The 23,805-nt window shown below is 40.3% G+C and overlaps 1 protein-coding gene across 2 annotated transcripts; it reads left to right on the plus strand.

The window, feature by feature from the left end:
- The first annotated feature begins 1,328 nt into the window (after nucleotides 1-1,328).
- On the plus strand, nucleotides 1,329-22,994 carry c2cd2 (C2 calcium dependent domain containing 2). 2 transcript variants are annotated; one of them, XM_074612215.1, is made up of 14 exons: nucleotides 1,358-2,147; nucleotides 3,678-3,773; nucleotides 6,408-6,527; nucleotides 11,483-11,584; nucleotides 11,784-11,900; nucleotides 13,241-13,349; nucleotides 15,305-15,413; nucleotides 15,518-15,582; nucleotides 15,703-15,818; nucleotides 15,911-16,079; nucleotides 17,052-17,293; nucleotides 18,399-18,666; nucleotides 18,922-18,958; nucleotides 20,391-22,994. In XM_074612215.1, exons 1-14 carry the CDS (start codon nucleotides 1,872-1,874, stop codon nucleotides 20,473-20,475), a joined length of 1,911 nt encoding a protein of 636 aa, XP_074468316.1. In that variant the 5' UTR covers nucleotides 1,358-1,871; the 3' UTR covers nucleotides 20,476-22,994. The 2 variants fall into 2 exon arrangements, with proteins under 2 accessions (XP_074468315.1, XP_074468316.1); XM_074612214.1 differs by lacking the exon at nucleotides 18,922-18,958 and having other exon boundaries at nucleotides 1,329-2,147.
- Nucleotides 22,995-23,805: the final 811 nt, after the last annotated feature.

Below are 23,805 nucleotides of genomic sequence, written 5' to 3' on the forward strand. Positions count from 1 at the left end.
TTACCGCCACCTACTGTACAAGAGTGTGTAACGTCATGTCCTTTTTTTATTTTTATATTGAACAAATTCAAATTTACAAACAACATGGCTCATAGATCATTGCATTAGAGTGATAGGACAAGGTGCATACGGAACAAGAACAAATAAAATATGTAAAATTATACAAGAAAATAATAATAAATTAAATTAAGGGCTAGGGCTGTACCTGTAATTCATATTCTTCTATTATACTAAGAAGTTTCAATGCTTTTTTTGTTTTTCATGACTTTAAGGGCTTTTATGTAAGAAATAAACTCAGAATGAAACACACTAAACCAGGTTTCACTTTCATATACTTGGATTTGTGCAAATACAATTTTCCAAGAATGAGAATGTTATTCACCCGAAAGTCATCTTTGTTATTGTCCATGACAAGACCATAAACAACATCATGTCATTTTACACATTACTGCTACTCTTAAATTCTACCCAGCAATCCTGTGTCTCTTAATAGACAGACATTAATAGAACATTAATAGTGAACATTAATAGAACATTAATAGAAATTAATAGTGAACATTAATAAAACATTAATAGTGAACATTAATAGCGAACATTAATAGAACATTAATAGTGAACATTAATAGCACATTAATAGTGAACATTAATAATAAGAACGTTAATAGAACATTAATAGTGAACATTAATAAAACATTAATAGTGAACATAATAGAACATTAATAGCACATTAATAGTGAACATTAATAATAAGAATGTTAATAATAAGAACGTTAATAGAACATTAATAGTGAACATTAATAAAACATTAATAGTGAACATAATAGAACATTAATAGTGAACATTAATAGCACATTAATAGTGAACATTAATAATAAGAACGTTAATAGAACATTAATAGTGAACATTAATAAAACATTAATAGTGAACATAATAGCACATTAATAGTGAACATTAATAATAAGAACGTTAATAGAACATTAATAGTGAACATTAATAAAACATTAATAGTGAACATAATAGAACATTAATAGTGAACATTAATAGAACATTAATAGTGAACATTAATAATAAGAACGTTACTAGAACATTAATAGTGAACATTAATAGAACATTAATAGTGAACATTAATAAAACAGTAATAGTGAACATAATAGAACATTAATAGTGAATATTAATAGAACATTAATAGTGAACATTAATAATAAGAACATTACTGCATTAGTGCATTCTGGGGTCGCGGTCCCAGAATGCACCGCGACAGTTCGCAACAACAAACCAAACTCTCGCAAACTGTCGCGGTGCATTCTGGGACTTAGAGTTTGTGCCACATATCCGTTGAGAAGCAGCAACTTTAGTACAGTCAGACTTGAAGTCCAGCGGCGAGAACTGCTCCTCTCTCTCTCTTTCGCTCTCAGGATGTTTTCCCGGGACTCTTGTTCAATATCTGGATATATATCCGGTGGAACTTAACCGCAGACTTTGGAAATAACTCACATTTTGGGGAAACTTTTGTCGTAGCTAATGAAGAAGAGCTAGTTAAACGAACCGTGGCGAAGATTAGCTAACGAAGCTAACAGCCAACATTCAATGAGAGGAGAAGTGAGCTCTTCTGCAGGTTTATTTGGAAGCCAGAGACTACCTTTAGGTCTCTATAACAAGTAGTTTGAGCTTTTTAAAGCTACTGCAGCATGGATCACAATAAGCATAACGTGTTTTGTGGGTTGAGATCTGTGCTGTTGTTATCAGTTGTGAGAGATTGCGTTCATTGATTTGGCCGTTCCCTGGTCAAACACCTACTATGAGGTTGCTAGGATACTTCTCAGAGGAGGTGTGCTAAAAGCTGAGATCATCGTTTCTCATTTTGCAAAGAAATGTCCGACTTGGAAAGTTCATATTTGGGTTTGGGGGATCCGCAGTGGCTATGCATGGTCACACTCTTCTTCGCATCCCTGGTTACTCTCCTGCTGTATTTCGTACAGTATTTCCAACAAGGGAGAAAGAAGAAGAAGAAGCAGACAGAGGACAATGCGGAGAAGGAGGAAGAAGCTGCTGCTCTGCTGGGATGGGCGCTGTCACTGAGGAGCTGGAAGAGCCAGTGGAGAGGAGCTTGGTGCAGGGCTCTGAATAACCAATCAAGGAAGCGTGGGGTAAGTCTCATGATCAGCAAGCCACCACCATTCATTCTCTACTCTGTCTGGGGCAGGCAGGTGATTCCCATAAAGAAAGTGCACAGTGACATCTTCATTTATGCTCTCATAAAGATAGTAGGGCTGTGTATTGGCAAGAATCTGTCTATCATATCATGATACTGGGGTAACAATTCAATATATTGTGATACTGTAAGTGAGGCGATATATTGCGATTTTAAAATTTAATTTGAAGAAAACTGACATAGTATAAAGAACACACCAGAAATACACCATTTTTAAAATAAGCAAAAATAACACATTTGTACTGCATGCAAAGAAATGCATGTTTTTTTTGCCCCAAACTGCATGTGATTATCATAAAAGGGGAGACTCGTGGGTACCCATAGAATCCATTTTCATTCATGTGAAGTATTTCATATTCTCATCAACATGGGAGTGGACACATATGATTGTTTTATGCAAATGTATGCAGTAGTAGTAATAGTTAATCACGATTAATCTCAAATTAATCGCACATTGTATTATCTGTTCAAAATGTACCTTAAACGGAGATTTGCCAAGTATTTGATACTCTTATCAACATGGGAGTGGACAAATATGCTGCTTTATGCAAATATATGTATATATTTATTTTTGGAAATCAATTAACAACACAAAACAATGACAAATATTGTCCAGAAACCCTCACAGGTACTGCATTTAGCATAAATAATATGCTCAAATCATAACATGGCAAACTGCAGCCCAATAGGCAACAACAGCTGTCAGTGTGTCAGTGTGATGACTTGACTATGACTTGCCCCAAACTGCATGTGATTATCATAAAGTGGGCATGTCTGTAAAGGGGAGACTTGTGGGTACCCATAGAACCCATTTTCATTCACATATCTTGAGGTCAGAGGTCAAGGGACCCCTGTGAAAATCACCATGCCAGTTTTTCCTTGCCCAAAACACGCCAAAATTTAGTGTGACTTTGGAGCGTTATTTAGCCTTCTATGACATACATGGATAGTATCGATGGAATCCTGAGGTTTTCTAGTTTCATATGATGCCAGTAGCCAGCTACAACTTCCGAAAGATCGTATAGCGGCCGGGTCGTCAGATTTTTAAGAGGTTAATTCAAAATCGATAGTGTTTTGGAGAAACTATACAATATCACACAACATAATATCGCAATACTCATGTGTATCAATATTTTCTTACACTCCTAATAGGTAGCTTTTGAAGACCCAGCCACTTCCGTCAAACCTCACCCATCCTTTGGCATTAGTCAAAAACAGCATCACTCTACTCTGGCTTATTTGGAATGTACACTCAGCAGTGTCAAATTTGCACCACCCCTGAACCATCTGCGTTTTATTCTTCTATTCCTAGGTATTCTCATGTCAGAACACATGCTTTGACGTTGTCAATGTGACGCATTACAGCCAAGATCATTGCTCATGTATTGGCAACAGCTTCATTTTCCTTGTTGTGTATGTGTAATAGGCTGTTTTTTAAAACATTTTCCATCCTCTTCCCCATCAGAGTCCTGTTCTGTTGACCTTTGAAGAGGATGATGTTGAGGCATCGGAGCTCACGGTCAGCCAAGTGTCCAGCTTTCAAAAGTCTGCCAGAAACAAGGTACACTGACCATTTTAGTAATACAGAAAGGCTTTTTCAGACAGATATCTGGATCAATTGTTCTGTTGTTGAGTGCCGGTGCTGTGTCCTCCTCCTCCCAACCACTGACAACAGCAATAGATTTTGTTTTTCATGACAGCTTCCACATTCATCTGGGTTACAGCAGCAGCAGCAGACACTTATAGATTTCTAATTTCCTTATTTATGTACTTTATTGACAAAAGCTGTCCTTCAAATCAATCTTCCCTACTTTAATTGAGTGGAGCTACTCTATGACCAGTGCTGCATTATAGCCTGCAGTAGACAAGCGCTGACTCATCAACTGGCCAACAGACATTTCCCCCATTCATTTAGATTTGGCAAATGAATCTGCTTATTATTATTTTTTCATGTGTCTACATGCTCATAACAGTAATCAAAAGACACACCACGAATGAACACTTCTGCTTAAAAAGGCTATGAAACACTTGTATGATTCTTCTTTTGTCAGTCATACAGACTGTGTTTAAAACAAACTGACGACGGAGAGAAGAAAGGAGTTTTCCACGAGCTTCAACCGTTTTCACAAGGAAGGCTCACAGAATAGGGCAATCTTGTAAGGGCGAGACTTCAGAAACAAGATCCAAAGCACACTGGAGCACTCGGATTAAAGGCAATCAACCTTATTAGAAGACTAACGTTTTGATGGCAAGTCAGAGTCAAACAGATCTGAGACTCACATTCTCTTAAATAACCCCCCCCGTATTTGGGAAGTGATTCTGCGTAGGCTGGAGACATGGAGAGAGAACAATAAGCTGCACGTATGCTGTGTAAACAACCATACATCATAATGAAAGTAATAAAAAGAGAGAAGTAAAACTATCAAAAAAATTTTGTAAGAATAATAAATAACATGTGTCACAACAATATAGGTCAATTCATCCAACATCCAAATATCACTCCCTAAAGAGAAGCATCAGCCTACAGTGGGAGAGTGGGTTACATCAAGATTATCAAAAGATAAAAAAGACAGGAATTAGGGGATACATAACATCCATAGACAACGATAACACATACTATTGAATTAATAACAATAGTAGAAAGCCTGTGGGAGGGAGGACGGAGGGCTTTTATTTTTTGAGAGAGAGGTCAGAGAGGGACAAATTGCTCGCTGTGTTGCCGGCCTGGTTGGCTTTGCGGCACTCCCCAATGCAAACTCAGCCCTTTCTTTGTGACCGTCGTGATATGGAGCAAAATACCAGGTGCTCTGTTGTTGAATGCAGGGAGTTTAATGAACAGAGGCTTATTTTTACCCACACGCTGCGTATGCATGTGTGTGTGTGTGTGTGTGTGTGTGTGTGTGTGTGTGTGTGTGCGTGTGTGCTCTAAGAAGCTTACATAGCTGTCCAGCTCAGCACTGAGGAGGAGCAGGCAGACAGGAATGCACCAGCACCTACGCATGTTTATGCTTAGGTTTCCCCTCGCAGTGATCCAATACCCAACTGGACACAAACACACCCATCCTCCACTGAAATCAGAATGAATGCAATGAATACATATGTTTCAAGTAAGAGGACACTTAGAAAGCGACAATATGCAGAATAGTTTTGGCATCATTGTGCAAAAACTCCATAATAACCTTTCAGCACATTGTAATTCAAGTGTTCTGAGAGAAAACTAGACTTCTGCATCCCCTCATGGCTCTGTTTTCAGGCTTTAGAAAATCTAGCCTGTGACGAGAGACTTTGGCTGATCACTCGCAAACTCTGATCAAACGGTCAAACTAGACAGCGCTGATCAAATATGAATAAAAATTCTGTTTCTGTAATGCCTATTTCTCGCCTCAAATGTGTTCAGAAACATCTTGTAGTGTACTGTTTAGCTGTAAAATTAGAAATTTTGCTCCGGCTGGTGGGCGGTGCTTGGTATTTCCTCAACTAATCTCAACATGGCGGCCGGGTCACAAACTTTCTCATTATATCGCTAAACAGTACACTACAAGGCTCCAGCTCGGCTCTGATTGGTTGTTTTCCTCCGGTCTGTGAAACCTTGCAGATGCCATTAGGAGCACCAGAGAACACAGAGGCACAGGATTTGTTTCAGATCACCTTTCTCAATCACTACTGTCAGGATATAGTGATCGTTTTATAAAAATAACTTTTTAAAATCATATTTGCTCCAACTTGCCTATTTCAGCTTTAATTCACACTGTTACAGATGCATTCCATTGCAGTGAAAGTGATTTATTGAATCTGCTGATAATACATTTGAAAGCTAGCACAGATGTTCTTCTTTTTTCACAGTTCAGTATGAACATCATCCAAGGCAGATGTTTTGCTTCTGGATCAGATTTAGCAAACGTTAAACACGTCTCACTGGTTTTATTTCAGTCTGTTTGTGCTGTTGCGTAAGACTCTACACACACAGTAAAAAAATTATTATCAATGAATACTTCTAGTTCTCCTCACACATTGGTAGACTTACAGCAGCACCTTACAGTTTAGTACAAATTCTAGTTCCCCTCCCTATTTGAGTTTCTTTCATACGACATGGTACAACTACATGTGAGTCATGTGCAAATGCTGTCACGGCTTTAGCTCCAGCTTTCTCAGTATATTTATATTACAATAATGCCTCACTTTGTCTTCCCAACAGGCCGCTCGCTGCAATGTGGTTGGGGAGAAGCTTCAGTTCTCTGTCAGTGCAGCGTCGACAGCCATGGCTACAGCGGATCCTCGTAAATACACAGTCTGTATAGCTCCACTGGAGATGCAGGTAAATGCTCTTTAGTCGGTCCTAAGGCATCTATTAAAGTCGCGAGTTTCATGAAAAGTAAACAACACTCAGTTTGTTCTTTTGTGAATACCCCTTTAACACTGACGCGCCTGTAGACAGAGATACATCCTTTGGAAGTCATTGTGGTTTAGTTTAATGGGAGATTTTATTGAACATGATGTGCTGCCCAGCGTTGGCTCACTGCTGGCAGGAGTCTGAGATGAAATGGTTGGGGTATCTCTCTGTGCTTGGCAAATGTCCCGAAGACCTCATTAAATTCACTGTCAGGCCCATTTTCCAGTAAGGCTGGCCCACTTTGTCTATATTCACATTTGTCAGGGGCCTATACAGTTATGACACAAATGACTAAAGACTACCTTGTTCTTACCTGGAAATTGCAGCGATTTATTTTGTTTGTCTTTTATTTATTTTAGGGCTTTCAAAGTTAACGTGATAACGCGTAACGCAAATTTGTCTAAAGCCACTAATGTCTTTAACGCATTAATGCAGTCGATCTTACGGAGGCTGTAGCAGGCTCAGTTTTAAAGCTACAGAGAAGACACAGGCATCATGTGAAACTATAAAATCTAAGAAATCCATCACTACCAACCATGTCATAGCTTGTTGCGATGGAGATTAAAAAAAAAACTCCAAACTTACCCTAAATTGTGGCGAGGAAAAAGTGTCATGTCCATTTTCAAAGGGGTCCCTTGACCTCTGACCTCAAGATATGTGAATGAAAATGTGTTCTATGGGTACCCACGAGTCTCCCCTTTACAGACATCTCCACTCACATGCAGTTTGAGGCAAGCCATAGTCAAGTCAGCACACTGACACACTGACAGCTGTTGTTGCCTGTTGGGCTGCAGTTTGCCATGTTTTGAGCATATTTTTTATGCTAAATGCAGTACCTGTGAGGGTTTCTGGACAATATTTGTCAGTGTTTAGTGTTGTTAATTGATTTCCAATAATAGATATATACATACATTCGCATTAAAAAAATCATACTTCCCCACTCTCATGTTGATGAGAATATTAAATACTTCACAAATCTCCCTTTTAGGTACATTTTGTACAGTTAATAAATGTGTGATTAATCGTGATTAATTACGGATAATCATGCGATTAGTCGCGATTAAATATTTTAATCGATTGACAGCCCTAATTTATTTATCATGCCCAAATGTGACTGGGCTCATTTTTCAGTAAAGTATTGCAGTATTCAAATGAAGTGAGTCAAATGTGTCTGGATAAGTAATGGGTAGTGTGCAATAAGCCGTGTTAAGCTTTCATCCGGTCCTTAGTTTCAGTGTTAAATCTTCACCAATGTATGGATACAAGCAGGCTAACCCAATTGTATCGAGGCTATTTTTAAACCAATTAGGTGCTTGTCATCCCGGCTGAACTCATTGTGCCATAAATACAACCTGAGAGAGTGAGAGACTCGAAAGCTAAAGTCAGGATTAGAGTCGGGGGCGGTTTTGTTTTGGTTGTGGATCAGGAACATAAAGGAAGCCTCTTGTCTCCTTTTCACTCTAATTGTTTCAGCTTAGTCTGGAAAAGTCAGAGAGCCCTTTTCAAATGTCTCCATCCATCCGCTGGAACATTTGTTAGCCTTTGACTGAGATCCGTGCTAGAATGCTCCTGGCTCGTCATGTTATGAGCGCTGGGATCTGTGGACCAGAAGCCCCGGGGCATTTACGGTACATGAACACAATGATAAAAACACCCAGTGCACTGTGGTGTGCTGCTGCTGCTGCTGCTGAGTGTACTTTGTCTTTTAACACACGACTGCACCACATGGCCTGTTGCATGTCATGCATACATGTGACATGTGACATGTGACATGTGACATGCGTCGTCCCAATGCAGTAACAACATATTTGCATATCTAGTTATTTGACTTCTAAGGCTGTCAATAGATTCAAATATTTAATTGTGATTAATCGCACAATTTCTTATCTGTTCAAAATGTACCTTAAAGGGAGATTTATCAAGTATTTAATTCTCTTATCAACATGGGAGTGGACAAATATCCCTGCTTTATGCAAATGTATGTATATATTTATTATTGGAAATCAATTAACAACACAAAACAATGACAAATATTGTCCAGAAACCTTCACAGGTACTGCATAGCTCTGGAAGGAAAACTGCTCTCAAAGTGCACAAGATTGAAGCATTCAACTTTAAAATGTAGCTAACAAAAGGGTAGGGTGAATATTCCTGTATTTTCTCATATTGCAATAAACGGTATATAGCAGAAAAAAATATTGCACTTGCACTGCCAACATCGTGCAGCCCTAATTTGTACATTAACAGGGATGTAGCACAGCATGGAAGAGAAAACAGTGCTCTGTTTATTTTAATGTGAAAGTGCAATACAATATGTTGTCGCTAAAATATCCATAATATCAATATTGATCAAAATAATCATGATTCTCATTTTGAAACTATTCCTGTTCTTCAGCTCATGTGGATGGAGTTTCATTATTATGCTAACGTACCCGGCCAGTTGAAGCTGTTTGTATGAACTCATCTGGGTCTGATCAATGCAGCCAGGCAGTGATATTGTTCTTCTGGATCCATCTAAGCATTCTCATTGCTATCTGATGAGGCCTTTGTTTGGCATCACAGAGGCGGTTGTTCAGTCTTATGCTGGAATCCAGGCATGCTGGAACAGGATGGCCCAGTCTGTTTTCTTCTGTCTCTCTCTCTCTTTCCTCTCTTCTTCTTTCACTTTGTTTCTCAGATGAGCTAGATGTTGATGTACCACCTTGCCGACCTTCTCTTTTCTTAACCTTTTTCCTGTTTGTCGGGCTGACTAAAGAGGCGCTGTAGCGTTTGTTGTGGAGTGTATGGTGTCGACCATGGCACCAGTGTTATTTTAGAGACTGGAAATGGAGATAAAGTAATTTTCAAGGTTTCATTATACTGATTTAGAATACAGGAAGAGGAAGAATACAGTTTCATAAAGTAAAGTAAATTAACAAAATGTTCGTTTAATTAATTGTATCCAAAATAATGGCCACCTAAGAACACCAATCACACTGTCGTCTACTCTCAAAAATCATTCCTTACAAATTTCCTCACGTCAGACCGTACAAATGAATCCCACCCACAGATTGCTAGATTGTTAGAATAGAGTGACAGAATAATGTATTCAAGATATGATATGATAAATATGTCTTCACTTTAACTGACTGAGCCTCACATGATTGCTCACTGTCATTGAAGTTAGTCAACAAATGAATGCATGACGTCTATTGTTGTGAAAGCTGGTGCAGTGGTGACAATTTTAGGCTTGCTTAATGGCTTGATATTTGGACATTTGAGTCATCAAACAACATAACCACAGCAACAGACTTATTTATTTAAAGGCCTTCAGGAACGTAATTGTTTAAAGCAGTTAGAGTTACAGAACATTCGGCAACCACAGTAATCCTGTGATTTGATTCCCCCCAATTTACTTAGTTTAAAGTGGCAATAAACAAGTGGTATTGTTCACATGCAGTTTTGGGCAAGTCATAGTCAAGTCAACACACTGACACACTGACAGCTGTTGTTGCCTGTTGGGCTTGAGTTTACCATGTTATGATTTGAGCATATTTCTTTATACTAAATGCAGTACCTGTGAGGGTTTCTGGACAATATTTGTCATTGTTTTGTGTTGTACATACATTTGCATAAAACAAGCATATTTGCCCACTCCCATGTTGATAAGAGTATTAAATACTTGACAAATCTCCCTTTTAATGTACATTTTGATCAGATAAAAGGGTCAACAGCGTGGGGTCTCTCCCTCGCTGCAACCGACACAACCACTAAGCTTTAAAATAACGTCACCAATACGCAAACCAGTGTATGTGATTATCATAAAGTGGGCATGTCTGTAAAGGGGAGACTCGTGGGTACCCATAGAACCCATTTTCATTCACATATCTTGAGGTCAGAGGTCAAGGGACCCCTTTGAAAATGGCCATGCCAGTTTTACGAGCGTTATTTAGCCTCCTTGTCAACAAGCTAGTATGACACGGTTGGTAACAATGGATTCCTTAGGTTTTTTCTAGTTCCATATAATATCTGTCTACATTCACTCCAGCTCTAAAACTGAACCTGCTACAGCCTCTGAAAGACAGTAAAGTCGTCCAGGAACGTGGGCGGGTCTCAGGGGGTGATGGGGGTAAAGCAACCCAGCCATTAATATACAGTGTTAGTTATACATTAAAACATACAAGGACAGAATACAGGCAGTAATAACATTTTTGGTGAGTACTACACTCGCCATTATACAAACAAACAACGAACGAGGTATATATCGGACTAGATTGCCGTACAAACGAACACAATGTAAACATTATTAAGAGAAAAACAAACATCAGGTATACTAACTGTTTGTCTGCATACACACAGAGACTTGAAAAGGAAACCCAGAACAGAGAAAAGCAAACACTATTTAGCTATTTCAATATACAATCTATTTACAAACAGCAGCAGCTGAAGGCAAACTTCTCCCACCGGCAAACGTAATGATGGCCGTCTTACTCCTCGAACGGCTGTCTGCTATCCATAGTGCGGTTCCTGCATAGCTGCTTCTCAGACAGTCAATCCAACCTGTCTACAGAGGTCGTCCTTTGAAACACTGAAACTCATTATGTTCCATATGTTGCTTGATATCCAGATAATCAGTATTGATATCATAAATAAGTCTGTTATTTGTGCTTTTATGTGTGAATCTTTTGTGCTGCATCTTGGCCCGGAGCCCCTTGGAAAATAGATTTTAGATCTCAATGGGACCATCCTGGCTAAATAAAGGTTGAATTTGAAGACAAAGGCAGTTTTACGTAATCTGCATTTAAATATTACTATAGATTTCCTATACGTGTATTCTGTATGACCTCCGATCACCGTGGCATCATAAGGCATCATGGTTTTCTCTCCTCTGTGTTCCTCAGCTTGACCTACAGATGCAAGAAGCTGCCGATGAGGTCAAGGTGAGCTGGGGAGTGTCTCACCTGGAGACAGGGGAGCTGCAAGTGACACCCTCTTTCACCCAGGTAATTTGATAATGAGATGGACCTGCCGTCTGTATAAGTGCTGATGCACCAAAACAAAGTGTCACACCAACAGGGAGAAATGTTTCACTGTACCAAAACAAAAATATATATATTTTTTTTACCTCTGTTTCTGGTTTAATACAGTCAATATGCTTTTAATATGTGGGTTATGTCTGATATGATAATCTCTCTCTGTCAGGACAATGCCAACACTTCCAGTGTGGTAGCCATTAAGGAGCAGTTGAGGAAGCTGATATGTGCGACGCGTCCCTCTGTGTTGCTGAGCTGCAGGGCTGCTCAGGCCTCAGAGGTCAAGGTGAGTGGAGTCACGCTTGATGCATTACATTTGAAGAGGTGCCGCACAAGAACACCGCGCAGACAAGTGTGTGTTTAAGGTTGTCATACCACGTCATTATTTGCAGCATGCTGCAATATGACAAATGGACTTGAAAGCGACTATAGTCAGTATTTTATAGTAACGATGTATCAAATGACAACGTGACAATAATGTGAAAGGGATCGATCATAGTGATGGACTTACAGAGAATTACCAGCTAGCTCGCCTCCTCTGTGTCATCTCTTTGCTTTTATACTCTTTGGCGTCGTTTTCAGCCGCAGCAGGCAGAAAGAGACGGATATTGTGTGTTCGCTGCGTTCGCAAACTTCTTTCCGAGGCAAGTGGTCAAAAAAGTTATTGCAGGTTTTATATCCGAGTCTCGCAAGGCAACTAATCTGGACGGATTTTGTTGGCAACACAGATACTTCTCGAGGGATATTGCAATTATGTTAAACCTGCTAAGCCACTGTGTCTCCACAAACATGTAAAAAATTCATAACTGGAGCATGTGATCACTGTCACCACATGCCTAATTAAAGCCTGCACTAATGTAGTGTAATGACTTTATTATGCTGACACGCATTTACAAAAAGTTTTTTTTTTATGTGCTCTTTGCCCGGCCGTCACATGATGCAATGTCATGTGTTCCCGATTTAATCACATGCGTTGAGTGTCGTAAATATTGACAGCTGCCTAGCGAGTCAGCAGAGCCCAAAGTCATCTCTTGGAAGTTTCTTATTTTCCAAATGAATTGAATTTTCCCTGATGTGAAATGGAGAAAAACCGATGAATTGCCCTTTTGAGAAGAAGGAAATGTTTGAAAATGCATCGGATACGCTTGTGTGCTCTGATTTTTTTTTTTTGTGTTTCAAAGCTTGTGTGATTTGTTTGGCCTTTCAAGGTTAAAACCGTGACTTCTAATGCAAATTCTTCATGGTCATAATGAAAATCCCATGGAAACCTTGGACATGAGTACATTCTGTCAGCACGGTTGTTTTTCATAAAGTCCTCCCCTCTTGTGCAAACTATTGTTATATTGTCTTTCTCACACAGAATATTAGGAATATGCTGGGATGCTGAGACGCACAAGTTTTATTCCCCTATAAATGTTTTTTTTTTTTTTTATTCCGACACTTCACCATTTTCAATAAGCATACTGTAGGTTGCCTCTGAGATTAATAATACAATTTGAACAATGTATAGCATTTTGTTGAAAAAGCTGGGAAAGGGATACTTTACTTACATCGTTGCTATTATTATTATTGCAGCCCCTAGATCAACATTGTTGAGTTATTTACTTACTATGGTTTCTCCAATAGGATGCACGCAACAACACGCTTTCGCCCCCAAAACCCCCCCGTGCCCACGAATGGAAGCTGCTGGTGAAGAACATCCGGGTGACACTGAATCAGGAGGAGGACGCTGCAGGTTGGGCGCTTGTCTCCTTAGCAACTTAAAGTTCTGATGAAACAGCTTTAGCTAATGTCTTTATTTCAGTTCCCTCTGTACCTTGTGGCCACAGTGGTCAGCTCACATGTGCATCGCAGTCATATCTCTGGTTTATTGTAATCAGTTTAGAGAAATGCAAACTTTTACAGTTCTGTAAAAGACGTGTTTGATATGTTTTTGCGAAGCGTATCTTCCGTCAACAGCTTACGGCCACACTGAAGCCAAAATACATTGTGCAGAAGTCTGTGTCTGCAAGCCTAAAGCAAAAAGACAGGTATTTTTTTGCATTATTAAATAGCGTCAGCAAGAGCCGGTATTACCTGCTGATAAGATGGAGCTGATTAAAAAATAATGAGCTGCATGGGTTGTCCGTGTACCAGCCTTATAAACTCCACCCATCAGCCTTCTCCCAACAAATCATATTTACCTGAGGTCCTGCACAGTAACCTGAGACGAAACACAGGGTTCAGTATACCTTACAAATAAAGAAACCAAGTATGTACCATGTATCAAGTATGAAGTGTATTATAATTGTGTCGGTGCCGTGTCAAGAAAGTGGCAGGAGCCGCTTTAGATTGTTCAGTAAGACTATATGGAAAATGGAATATTACTCACCACCTGATTCACGCAACTTAAAGAGTAAAAAAGTCACTGTGAAATGGCTACTATGGGGGCTAACGTCATTACACATGAATATGATTGGACTCATTTGATCCACTAGAGTTTCAGCTTTTCAGTCATACCCAATTTATGTAATTCTAAGACTGTTTAGGGACCCCAGTATGCAGAAATATTCACACACATCATTTTTAGAATAGGTGAAAATAACACATTTGTACTGCATACAAAAAAAACTGCATGTGATTATCATTAAGTGGGCATGTCTGTAAAGGGGAGACTCGTGGGTACCCATAGAACCCATTTTCAGTCACATATCTTGAGGTCAGAGGTCAAGGGACCCCTTTGAAAGTGGCCAAAGTCACGATACTCATGTGTATCAATATTTTCTTACACCCCGACTATTTTAGGGACTGTTTCTGCCTGGTCTTTGTTTGTTATGCCAACCTACTGTAGTCCTGAGGCTCTCCAGATAACAGATTTGTTTGTCTGTTGGCCGCCAAAGGTGGTAATCTACTGGTTAAAGCTGAACAATGCTGGCAGTTTGTTCGTAATACACCCACAACAGTATCACAACACCCTGTGTTCTGATCAGAGTGAAAACAGAGAGTTGTCAGCCGTGAAACTAGAGGACAAGATGTTCTGAGTCATGACAGGCTGTTAAAATTACTGTCCAGTCTCAGACCTTAACATCATCCACAGCAACTTTGTTTTGGTAGTGTCTGCATTGAGTCATTCTCTAATTGTGAGTCAGCGGTTTTCAGGCCTCCAGACGTCCTCTTATAGTATTCTGCACAACACTTGATATTATACATCCGAGACATGACACTGCATTCAACACTTCATTATCTATGTTCCATCCTTTAAGTGAAGAGCCGGTATACTTAGCTTAGCTTCACTAGTGAGGCTTCCTGTGGGCTAGAAGCCAGATCCAGAGCTGCTGCAGTGGATGCTTTGTCTTTAAGGTTTTTTGCTGATCTTGTATTCATTAAGACGCAATGCTTTTACAGTATTGGAGCCAGGCTTGTGACTAATAAAGTTCAGTTTAAGTGCTCCATGAAATAAGCTTCATCACATGTGCTGAGGAAGAGCTCTCAAGAGTCTCCTCTATGCATAATTCAACGTGTATACGATGTACGCTGGCCTTCCCTTTGTCCATTAAAGTGACGCAGAGGAAGCGACCAAAGCTAAACGTAATCTTGCATCAGCACATTTTATGTGATCAGCTGTCAAAAGGTATTCCAATGAATTTACAGTTAGATCTTGGATCATGTTTCTTGTGATGCTGATGTTTCTGTTGTCTGCTGTGTTTGTAGGCAGCGTGAATCCTCTGTGTGTAATGCAGTTAGACGATCCTCCACAGAGGTTTAACACCTCTATTTTGAAGAACACAACCAATCCTGCCTGGGACCAGCCCTTTATCTTGTAAGTTTTACTGCAAACAATCCCTGTCATTTTGCAAAGATGATGTTTGTTTTAGTTTTTCTATGCAATCCATCAACACCTGTAATGTATTTTCTTCTTCTCAGTGAATTGAATGGACGATCAAAAGAGCTCAATATTCAGTTAAAGAATGATGGACAACCTCAAGAGAGTAAGAAAACAATGACTGGCTGCCTTTTGATATTTGCGTTTTATTCATCATGATGAGGAGGTCTTTTGTTCACGTGTGTTGGTACCACCGGACTAAAGTAGTGTGTTTTCTCTTTTTTAGATTCATTACTTGGTCAGGTGTCAGTGCCTTTCGATCTTGTAAAGAAGCATCCCAAAGGACATCAAACATTTGCACTCATGACCAAAGATGTAGTGACTGGATCACTTACTACTGATGTAAGTTTGCATTAATAATCAACAGATATAGTTTCGTGAGGTTTTCACTTAGAGTTATAATATTAACTGTGTGAGGTAACTGTATCCTTCAGTTTACCTACTTGGAGCCCAGTGAGGTGAGGTCCTGGCACCCTCCCACCCCAGCCTCCAGTAAGAGGGTGGAGATGGACCGTACAGTCATGCCCTGTGGCACGGTCGTCACCACCATCACCGCGGTGAAGAGCAAGCCGGGTCGACCGCCCCCTCTCGGACTCAACATATGTACGGCACCACAAACTGCGAGACGACACAGCACTGACAGATTATTCAGAGGAGACATGTTCCATAATTGATACAGTATACAGACAAGTTACAGTACAGGGAGGCTATATGTTGAAGCTGAGATTATGCTGTTATAATGATCTTAATATTGATATAATCTATATCATTTGTATCCAAATCTACAGAAGCCCTGAGAGGCAAGTCTGATGTAAATTGTTGTTTCTCCTCTGTTTATTATTTAGGTGAAAAAAAAGGTTTTGTCAGGATAATCTTTCTTACTTTTTTCCATCTGTGAATCAGGTGGGAGGAAAAGTTTTGCCAGGTGGATTTGTTTTTGCCAGGATCATTTTTCTAAGTTACTTTTTCACTTGTAAAAACAGATGGAAAAATAGTTTTCACAGGTGAAAAAAAATAAAAAATTTAAGTGTTTGTTGTTGTAATACTCATTTTGGCCACGAGGCTGAAGTGCACCACTACCCCATGTTCTAAATAGGACTAAAAGCGTTCATGTTTTCTTCCAGGTGAGTTTTAATTCCTCCATGCACACTAAACACAAGGTACTTTTATAGTGTGTTAGCAAGTTATGTAAATTAAAACTCCTCTGGAAGAAAACATGAATGTGTTTAGTCCCATTTAGAACGTGGGGTAGTGGTGCACTTCAGCCTGTTGTCGCCGAAATGAGTATTACAACAACAAACTAGGCTTGGGCAGTATTACATGAGTTTATGGTCTCAATTGCTAGTTTCAAGTCTTCTTCAATACAGCATGATGTTCATTTAGTAAATTATGGTCCCGTTTAGAGTCAAATAGACCATAAAGCAGGGTAGGCTTTAGGGCGGGGCTACCTTGTGATTGACAGGTCGCTACCACAGTGTTGTCCGGCCTGGGAATTGTCTGTGTTTTCGTCTTAGAACTTTAACCCTTTCACAGTGTGTTTTTAGCTCACAAAACTACTACTTTGTGCTCCCTCAGATCCTGCCCAGAAAGCGGTGGCCAACAAGCCCAAGCTGTCAGAGCGCCGCGTATCAGAGCAGGTGTCTCTGCCGGGGGCCACAGTCAGCAAGGCCTTGTCCTCCTCTGACACCGAGCTGCTGATGCTCAACGGCACGGACCCGGTGGCCGAGGCCGCCATCAGGCAACTCCACCAGTCTGCCAAGCAGAAGCTCAAGTCCCCAGTGAGGAAGAGCACCATCATCATCTCTGGCATCGCTAAAGTAAGGATGAGGAACCTTTCACTAGTGCATTATACTGTTTCATTTTAGTAGAACAGTTTCTCTTATTTAATATACAAGGTAACCGAGGCCGAGCCGAGGATTCTAGTATTTGCTGTTCAGGAAATCAGTTTCTAGTTTTAACACTTTTTAACTGTGGTGTTCCGTAACCTGTGGATACGGACAGAAGAAAAATAGATCTTAAATGACACATTGCAAGCCGTGTCTGGAGCAGGAAGAGACTCCTTATGTTGTTGAAGTACACTTATAGGGCTTATCCATTGGCACTTTTGGCCATGCCAAGTCATACACGCTGCGCTGATTTGCATTTCCATTACCAGTTTTAGCGCGCCCGAGACCATCTCTGGAGTCGGGCCAAAGTGCGCCCAACCCGCCTCCAAGCCTCCTCCCAACGCTCAACCTGGGGGCTCAGAGTCGAGTTAAGTTGCTGCTGAAACCCAACATTTCCTGCTTTTAAATAACAAAATAACGGGGACTTTTATTGTGAAGAATTTACAAGAAATGAAATGTGTTTGTCAGCGAATTAGTGGAGCTTGGTTTTTGTTAGTGCCTATTCTTTAATATAAACAGGTCTACTAATAATGCAGGGAGGAAGAGTACAAGCAGCAAAAACAACGTGGGACTTTAATTGTGAAGAATATAGGTAATGAAATGTGTTGATCCATCGTTTTACAGCCGCTGTTTTGACCACTAGTCACAGCCGTGGTTACACGCACCGTCAGGCAGGTAGCCCTGTTGCAATGGAGATGCAAATCCCTGCTGTGCTATACTAACGCGCCGAGTCAAACCGAGTCAAGCCAAGCCAGCACATGTGTATGGAAAAGGTGCTTTACTACGCTTTACTGCCAGTGACTAAAACTGGGCCTTCAGTGGAAAAAAGTTAGCCTAATCCCCCTGCCATCCTCCCGCCCAAATGACAATAACAGACAGGTGAACACAGGTCCTCAGAGCTGCCAGTGCAAATAGTTGGTCATTCATGATGCCAGAGGAAGTATTTGCATGAACAAATGCAAATGTTAAACCAAAGGAAATCTTGCTTTACTAGAAACTGATTTTAAAAGCAGGAATATGCCTTATTATTTCCCAGACGCCCTTGACTCAGGATGACGAGCTGGCTATGATGGCGGGCTACGCTGCAGCGATGGACGCCTCGATGTCAGAGGCCAGCTCCACTCACGATATGACCACAGCGATTGCGTCAGGGACCAGCAGCCCTCCAGATGAGTCCGAGCCACAGGAAGGCCCCAGTGGAATAGGCCGGCCTCCGGAGGACTGGGAGAGCCAAACCGGAGAGGAACTAGACCATACCTCGCTGTCCATGTGTGTGTCCGAGGCAAGCTGCAAGAAGAGAAGAGGTGAGAGGTCACAGAAAGACTTGCTGACTACCTGAAGCCACGAGTAACCGTGGACATGGTGACACAGCTGCTTTTTATTATTCCATAAAACATATCGCTTTTTAAAGGCAGAACTTGATAAATGTTCTCCGTTTGGCTGTTTTCGTGGCCATCTGTTGCTCCTCTGTGATGCAATCTGTTTTTGTGTTTTTTTTCTCTCTTTCCTTCCAACTGTTTCAACCTTTCTTTTTTGAACTATCATCACTGCCGTCTTAGAGGAGAGCAGTGCTAAGCACACTATATGTCCGGATGAGTAAGTTATTCCATGAGCTACTTGTAGTGTCCTTGGTGCTCTAGTATGTGTAGTATGTGCTAACTATCAGTAGAGTAGATAACATAGTTGTCTTGCAATGTCAAATTCATTTTCAGTTTATGTCAAATCAATTATTAGCACATCCCATAGTTGCTGTATTTTAGAGCTTTAGAACAAGTGTTGCGGGGCTGCACAACATTGACAAAGTCCTGTGAACACTTTGAGATAATCACTTGCAATTAGGGCTGTCAATTGATTAAAATATTTAATTGCGATTATTCGCATCATTGTCCATAGTTAATCGCAAATTAATTGCACATTTTTTAACTGTTCAAAATGTACCTTAAGGGGAGATTTGTCAAGTATTTAATACTCTTATGACTACTACTGACTATGACTTGCCCCAAACTGCATGTGATTATCATAAAGTGGGCATGTCTGTAAAGGGGTGACTCGTGGGTACCCATAGAACCCATTTTCATTCACATATCTTGAGGTCAGAGGTCAAGGGACCCCTTTAAAAAAAATGGCCATGCCATATTTTCCCCGCCAAAATTTGGTATAAGTTTGAAACGTTATTTAGCCTCCTTCGCGTACCTATGGATTCCTTCAGTTTTCTAGTTTCATATGATACAAGTAACTTCACTCTAGCTTCAAAACTGAGTTCGCTACGATCATAAAATCGAGAACTTAATGCTGTTAAAATGAATTTGTGTTAATGCGTTATTTACGCTTTAACTTTGACAGCCCTACTTGCAACGTGCTGGGGGCTCGAAAACGCCAAAGTAGTGTGGACAGTAGGCATAAACGTAGCAAAAGTAGCAAATAAAACGTATTATTGTGGATGTAGCCCAAAACGCTTTGTTTGAGTTCCTGCCCTAGCTTTGTTTGAGGGCGTGCCAAGCTAACCACTAGGCAGGTATTATGCAACTGTGTTACTTGGTGACATCACCACGTTACGGAAGAAAAGGCGGGACTTCAAGCAAGGCGTTTGAGGCAGTTCAGGAGCAGTGTTTCTGTGGGGGAGAGTAACTCCCTTTGGTGTGGACTTTGGGCTCTGTAACTTTGGAGACCTTTTACATGCACAAAACACTATATAACACACTAAAGTCTGATCATAATTATCCAAAGCTTAACAGAGCTCTTCTACAGAGGAGAGACTAGTAGTCAAAGGGGGAATAAACAAAATATTATTTCTCCAGCCTGTCCCGTCCATGCCAGATTTTATCACCATCAATAATCCACAATTTCCATCTAACACAAATTCTGTGCCACCGCTGCTTCAGCTGTCTAAACCTGCCACTTTAGATACTTCAAATGAATATTGTACATGGTCAAAGTTTTATTTCGCCTCGAGCGGTGTCATCTTGACATGGTCCTTGTCTCAAAGCATCACAATGAGTATTTCCTGTCCTTTTGATGTCCACTACAGGCAGCTTCCTCCAGAAGAGTGCCAAGCTCTTCTTCCGGCGGCGTCACCAGCGCAAGGACCCGGGGATGAGCCAGTCCCACAATGACCTGGTTTACCTGGAGTCTCCGGCCGCAGTGGAGCGGGCCAGCCGAACAGCCACGCTTAGCCGCATGCTCACCCGCAAGAGTAAGAATAAGAGCAAAGCCAACGGCGCTACCTCCATGGGGGATCCACATGCGTGACCCCCCCCCCCACTCTTTCTCCCTCTCACCTCAGTCCCTCCTACAACGACTACCATCACCACCTCCACCTCAATCCTGCACTGGCTAAATTCCTGGCTAACTTGCTCCCCCTAATGCCCAAACTGCATATTGGGGCTCCTGTATTGTGAATGGGAAAGCTGTGCAGATGGAAAAAAAATATCCTCTGTTACTGCCGTTTCCTGCTTCCTACAAGAAGCAGCTATTCCACCAAGCAAGCGTGCGCATGAGTGAATGAAGGTCTCCTGTCCTGGATTAATGGCATTTTGGAGGATATTATTTTGCATGTTTCTTATATCAAAATTTATGCAACATTTTTGAAATCTCTTAGTGCTTTTGTGGCCTTGTGACCGACAGAAGGGAGCGGTGTGGGGCTGTCACTCTTTACCTCACCGACACTGAGGGCAAACTCTCCCTGCTGTAACCCGTAAAAATTCCTACGGTGGACCAACAGGACCAAAGATGAACAGAGGAGTGGTGTTTGTATGATTTGCACAATTTTAGTATCTTTATTTAAAGTGCAATGACAGGAGCTGCTCTACTCTGATAGAGATTTGTGTTAAAAAAACATTCACAAAGGGAGACGATCTTTCCAATGCACGGCCGGTGCAAGTGGGAGATAGTGATATGACTACTTTTTGACACTAATACTATGAAATATGGTATTTATATCAGTTCATTTTAAATTCTTTTAATTTTATTCCGCATAAAACAAAACAGCTATTTGAAATGTGCATATGAAAGCTGTAAAACAAAGCTATCCGCAGCCTTATGTCTAACAAAGATATCAGAACGAGTCTTGTATGATTGGCATGTACAGAGGTCATTAAATAAGGGATAATGTACAGCGAGCCGGTCATTGTTGTGAAATAAACCCTGATAGGTGTCTTGCATTGCCCTGAATGGGTTTATTTCACAACAGTGACCTGCTAGCTGTACATTATCCCGCTTATTGCACGGCTACTTACTTAAGAAATCAATAATTTTTTCACAAAAATGGTCCACCAGAGTCCGATATCAGAACTGCGCCCGTAGCAACAGTCTGTTATACATAGCAACAGTCTGGTATGAAGAAATAACCGACCGTAGAACGCCTTTATTGGCCAATCAGAATCGAGTATTCAACAAAGCCGTGTGATAAACGTAAGTTATCACCGTTACAAAACGAAAAGAAGAAGCAGTGACACTGTGGCTGACATGAAACTTTAGCTATATGTGAGTGTTTTCAAATGATATGCAACTTTCTTCTTTGTCTTCCTGTACACTACTGTTATCAGCAGGTTTGTTACTGTGTCAAAAGGGAAGTGAATGAACCTTTATCCAGGGACTGTGACGTTACACTCGGCCGTATTTGTCGCATTACGTACTAATGAAACGCGTTCAGCGCTCATTTCATCCGAATGATTCTTTTATTGGGTGTTTTATTGTTTTCAAAAGATGTAGCTTTGAACACATGAACAAGAGACAGTGTGAACACCTTTGGGAGCAACCAAATAGTTTGGCTGCTTTCCTTTTTTTCTATCCAGCTAATGATTGTATTTCCTTTATGTGAGCAGCTTGTTGAAGACATTTTCTGTACATCCTGGCAACTACTGTTTCTTCAATAATCTGCTCAGAGAACGGACGCAGCAGAGACAGACAGAACTAACAGGTTGCCTTACAGTTATTCTGAGGATGACGTCACGGGGTGGGCTTGTCCTTTTGACTTGACGTGACTTTTGGTTCCTGAGGCTGCGTCCACCGTCACACCAGAGGACTGAAGGGCTGTAGAGAACGGTTGGGACTGGCTCCGAGAGACGAGGGTGCCACCATGTTCCTGCACCATCAGCAATGTCTATAATCAAGAAGCCTATGCACATAACATATCTGTTAACCGAGTGTTTACATTATTAGACTATCTGAGAATTAAAAACACTCACTTGCTGTTCATGACACTGTCCTGCAGATACAGTATGGGTTGTCTTTGTGTCTTGGTATTTAGAGTACACGCTCTGCTCTCTGGAGTCTGTTTTAAAATATATATACAAAAGCCCAGATTCGGGCTGAAGAAACTTTGATTACCTTTCAGACAGAATCCCCTTTAAACTCTGAGGACAGGAGGGGGAAACGGGTTGTTTTAATCATGCTCCGCTTCAGAGCCCTTGCTTATGGCAGCCTGCAAGCATTGGCTACTGTTATGCATTCAGTAAGCAGTATGTGATTAATAAACTACTTCCTGATGTTTTTTTTATTGGCATCTGCTCTGTGCAGAGACACAGAGTGACGTAGCTATTGTTGCAGATTGTCAGTCATTTCCCTGCAGGGATTGTAACTAATATACATATCGAGTTATTTCATTTTCAGCAATAAATATTGATTGAATAACTGAGAGCGTGGTGCTACTTTGAATGTCCAGGGAATTCTAATTAGTGCTCCGGTAGCTTGTAAACCTGTACATGTCGATGTGCTATTCCACTTCTGTTACTTTACAGAGGCTAATTTTTATTTTGCAGATTATTTTCAGTACAGGACAAATCAAGTTGTAGCACATGATGCATGTTTCAGTGAAAACAAATCTCCCTCCTATCAACTCATTTTAGTCTAGAATTGAGTCCTCGGAGGTATATTTTCTCATAAAAAGTAAAAAAAAAAAAAAAATCTGCCAGTGTAGTAGGAATAGTTAAACATGTTTTCAATTCAAATTTAGAAAATAGAGAATTCAACTTTTCAACTTTTTTTAAATCAACTTTTCAAAATCAACTTTTTTTCATAATTCTATTGCTGCAAGCTGTGTTATTCTCTCCTCATGTTACAGACATTCATTCTGTCATTTTTAAAAGACATTTGTTTTATATGACTCAATTACAGAGATAAATGACTTTATAAGAATGAAGTGTTTTGCAGGTACTTGTTAATAGTTAATCATCAGCTCTGTCTCGACCAGCAACAACAAAAATGTTTCTCACACATTAATGCATCAGTGATAATAATCCTATAAAATATATAACACCATGAAAGGGGGAATTCAATTTAAGGACTACTTTTAATTGTATTACTTAAAGTACATTTTACTGATAATACTTCTGTACTTTTACTTAAGGAAGATTTTGAATGCAGGACTTTTACTTGTAATGGTATATTTTTATTATTTCTTTATTATAATATAAGGTTTTGTGGTAATTAATACGAGTAATTTA

This window comes from Sebastes fasciatus, chromosome 16 (assembly GCF_043250625.1).
Source record: "Sebastes fasciatus isolate fSebFas1 chromosome 16, fSebFas1.pri, whole genome shotgun sequence".
Taxonomy (NCBI): domain Eukaryota; kingdom Metazoa; phylum Chordata; class Actinopteri; order Perciformes; family Sebastidae; genus Sebastes; species Sebastes fasciatus.

Bases quoted from the DNA above. Each gene is read 5' to 3' on its own strand.
- c2cd2 (XM_074612214.1), top strand. From the start codon at position 1,872: ATGTCCGACTTGGAAAGTTCATATTTGGGTTTGGGGGATCCGCAGTGG. The intron at 11,585-11,783 runs GTAATTTGATAA...TCTCTCTGTCAG, and splicing joins TGACACCCTCTTTCACCCAG to GACAATGCCAACACTTCCAG. The intron at 13,350-15,304 runs GTTGGGCGCTTG...CTGTGTTTGTAG, and splicing joins TCAGGAGGAGGACGCTGCAG to GCAGCGTGAATCCTCTGTGT.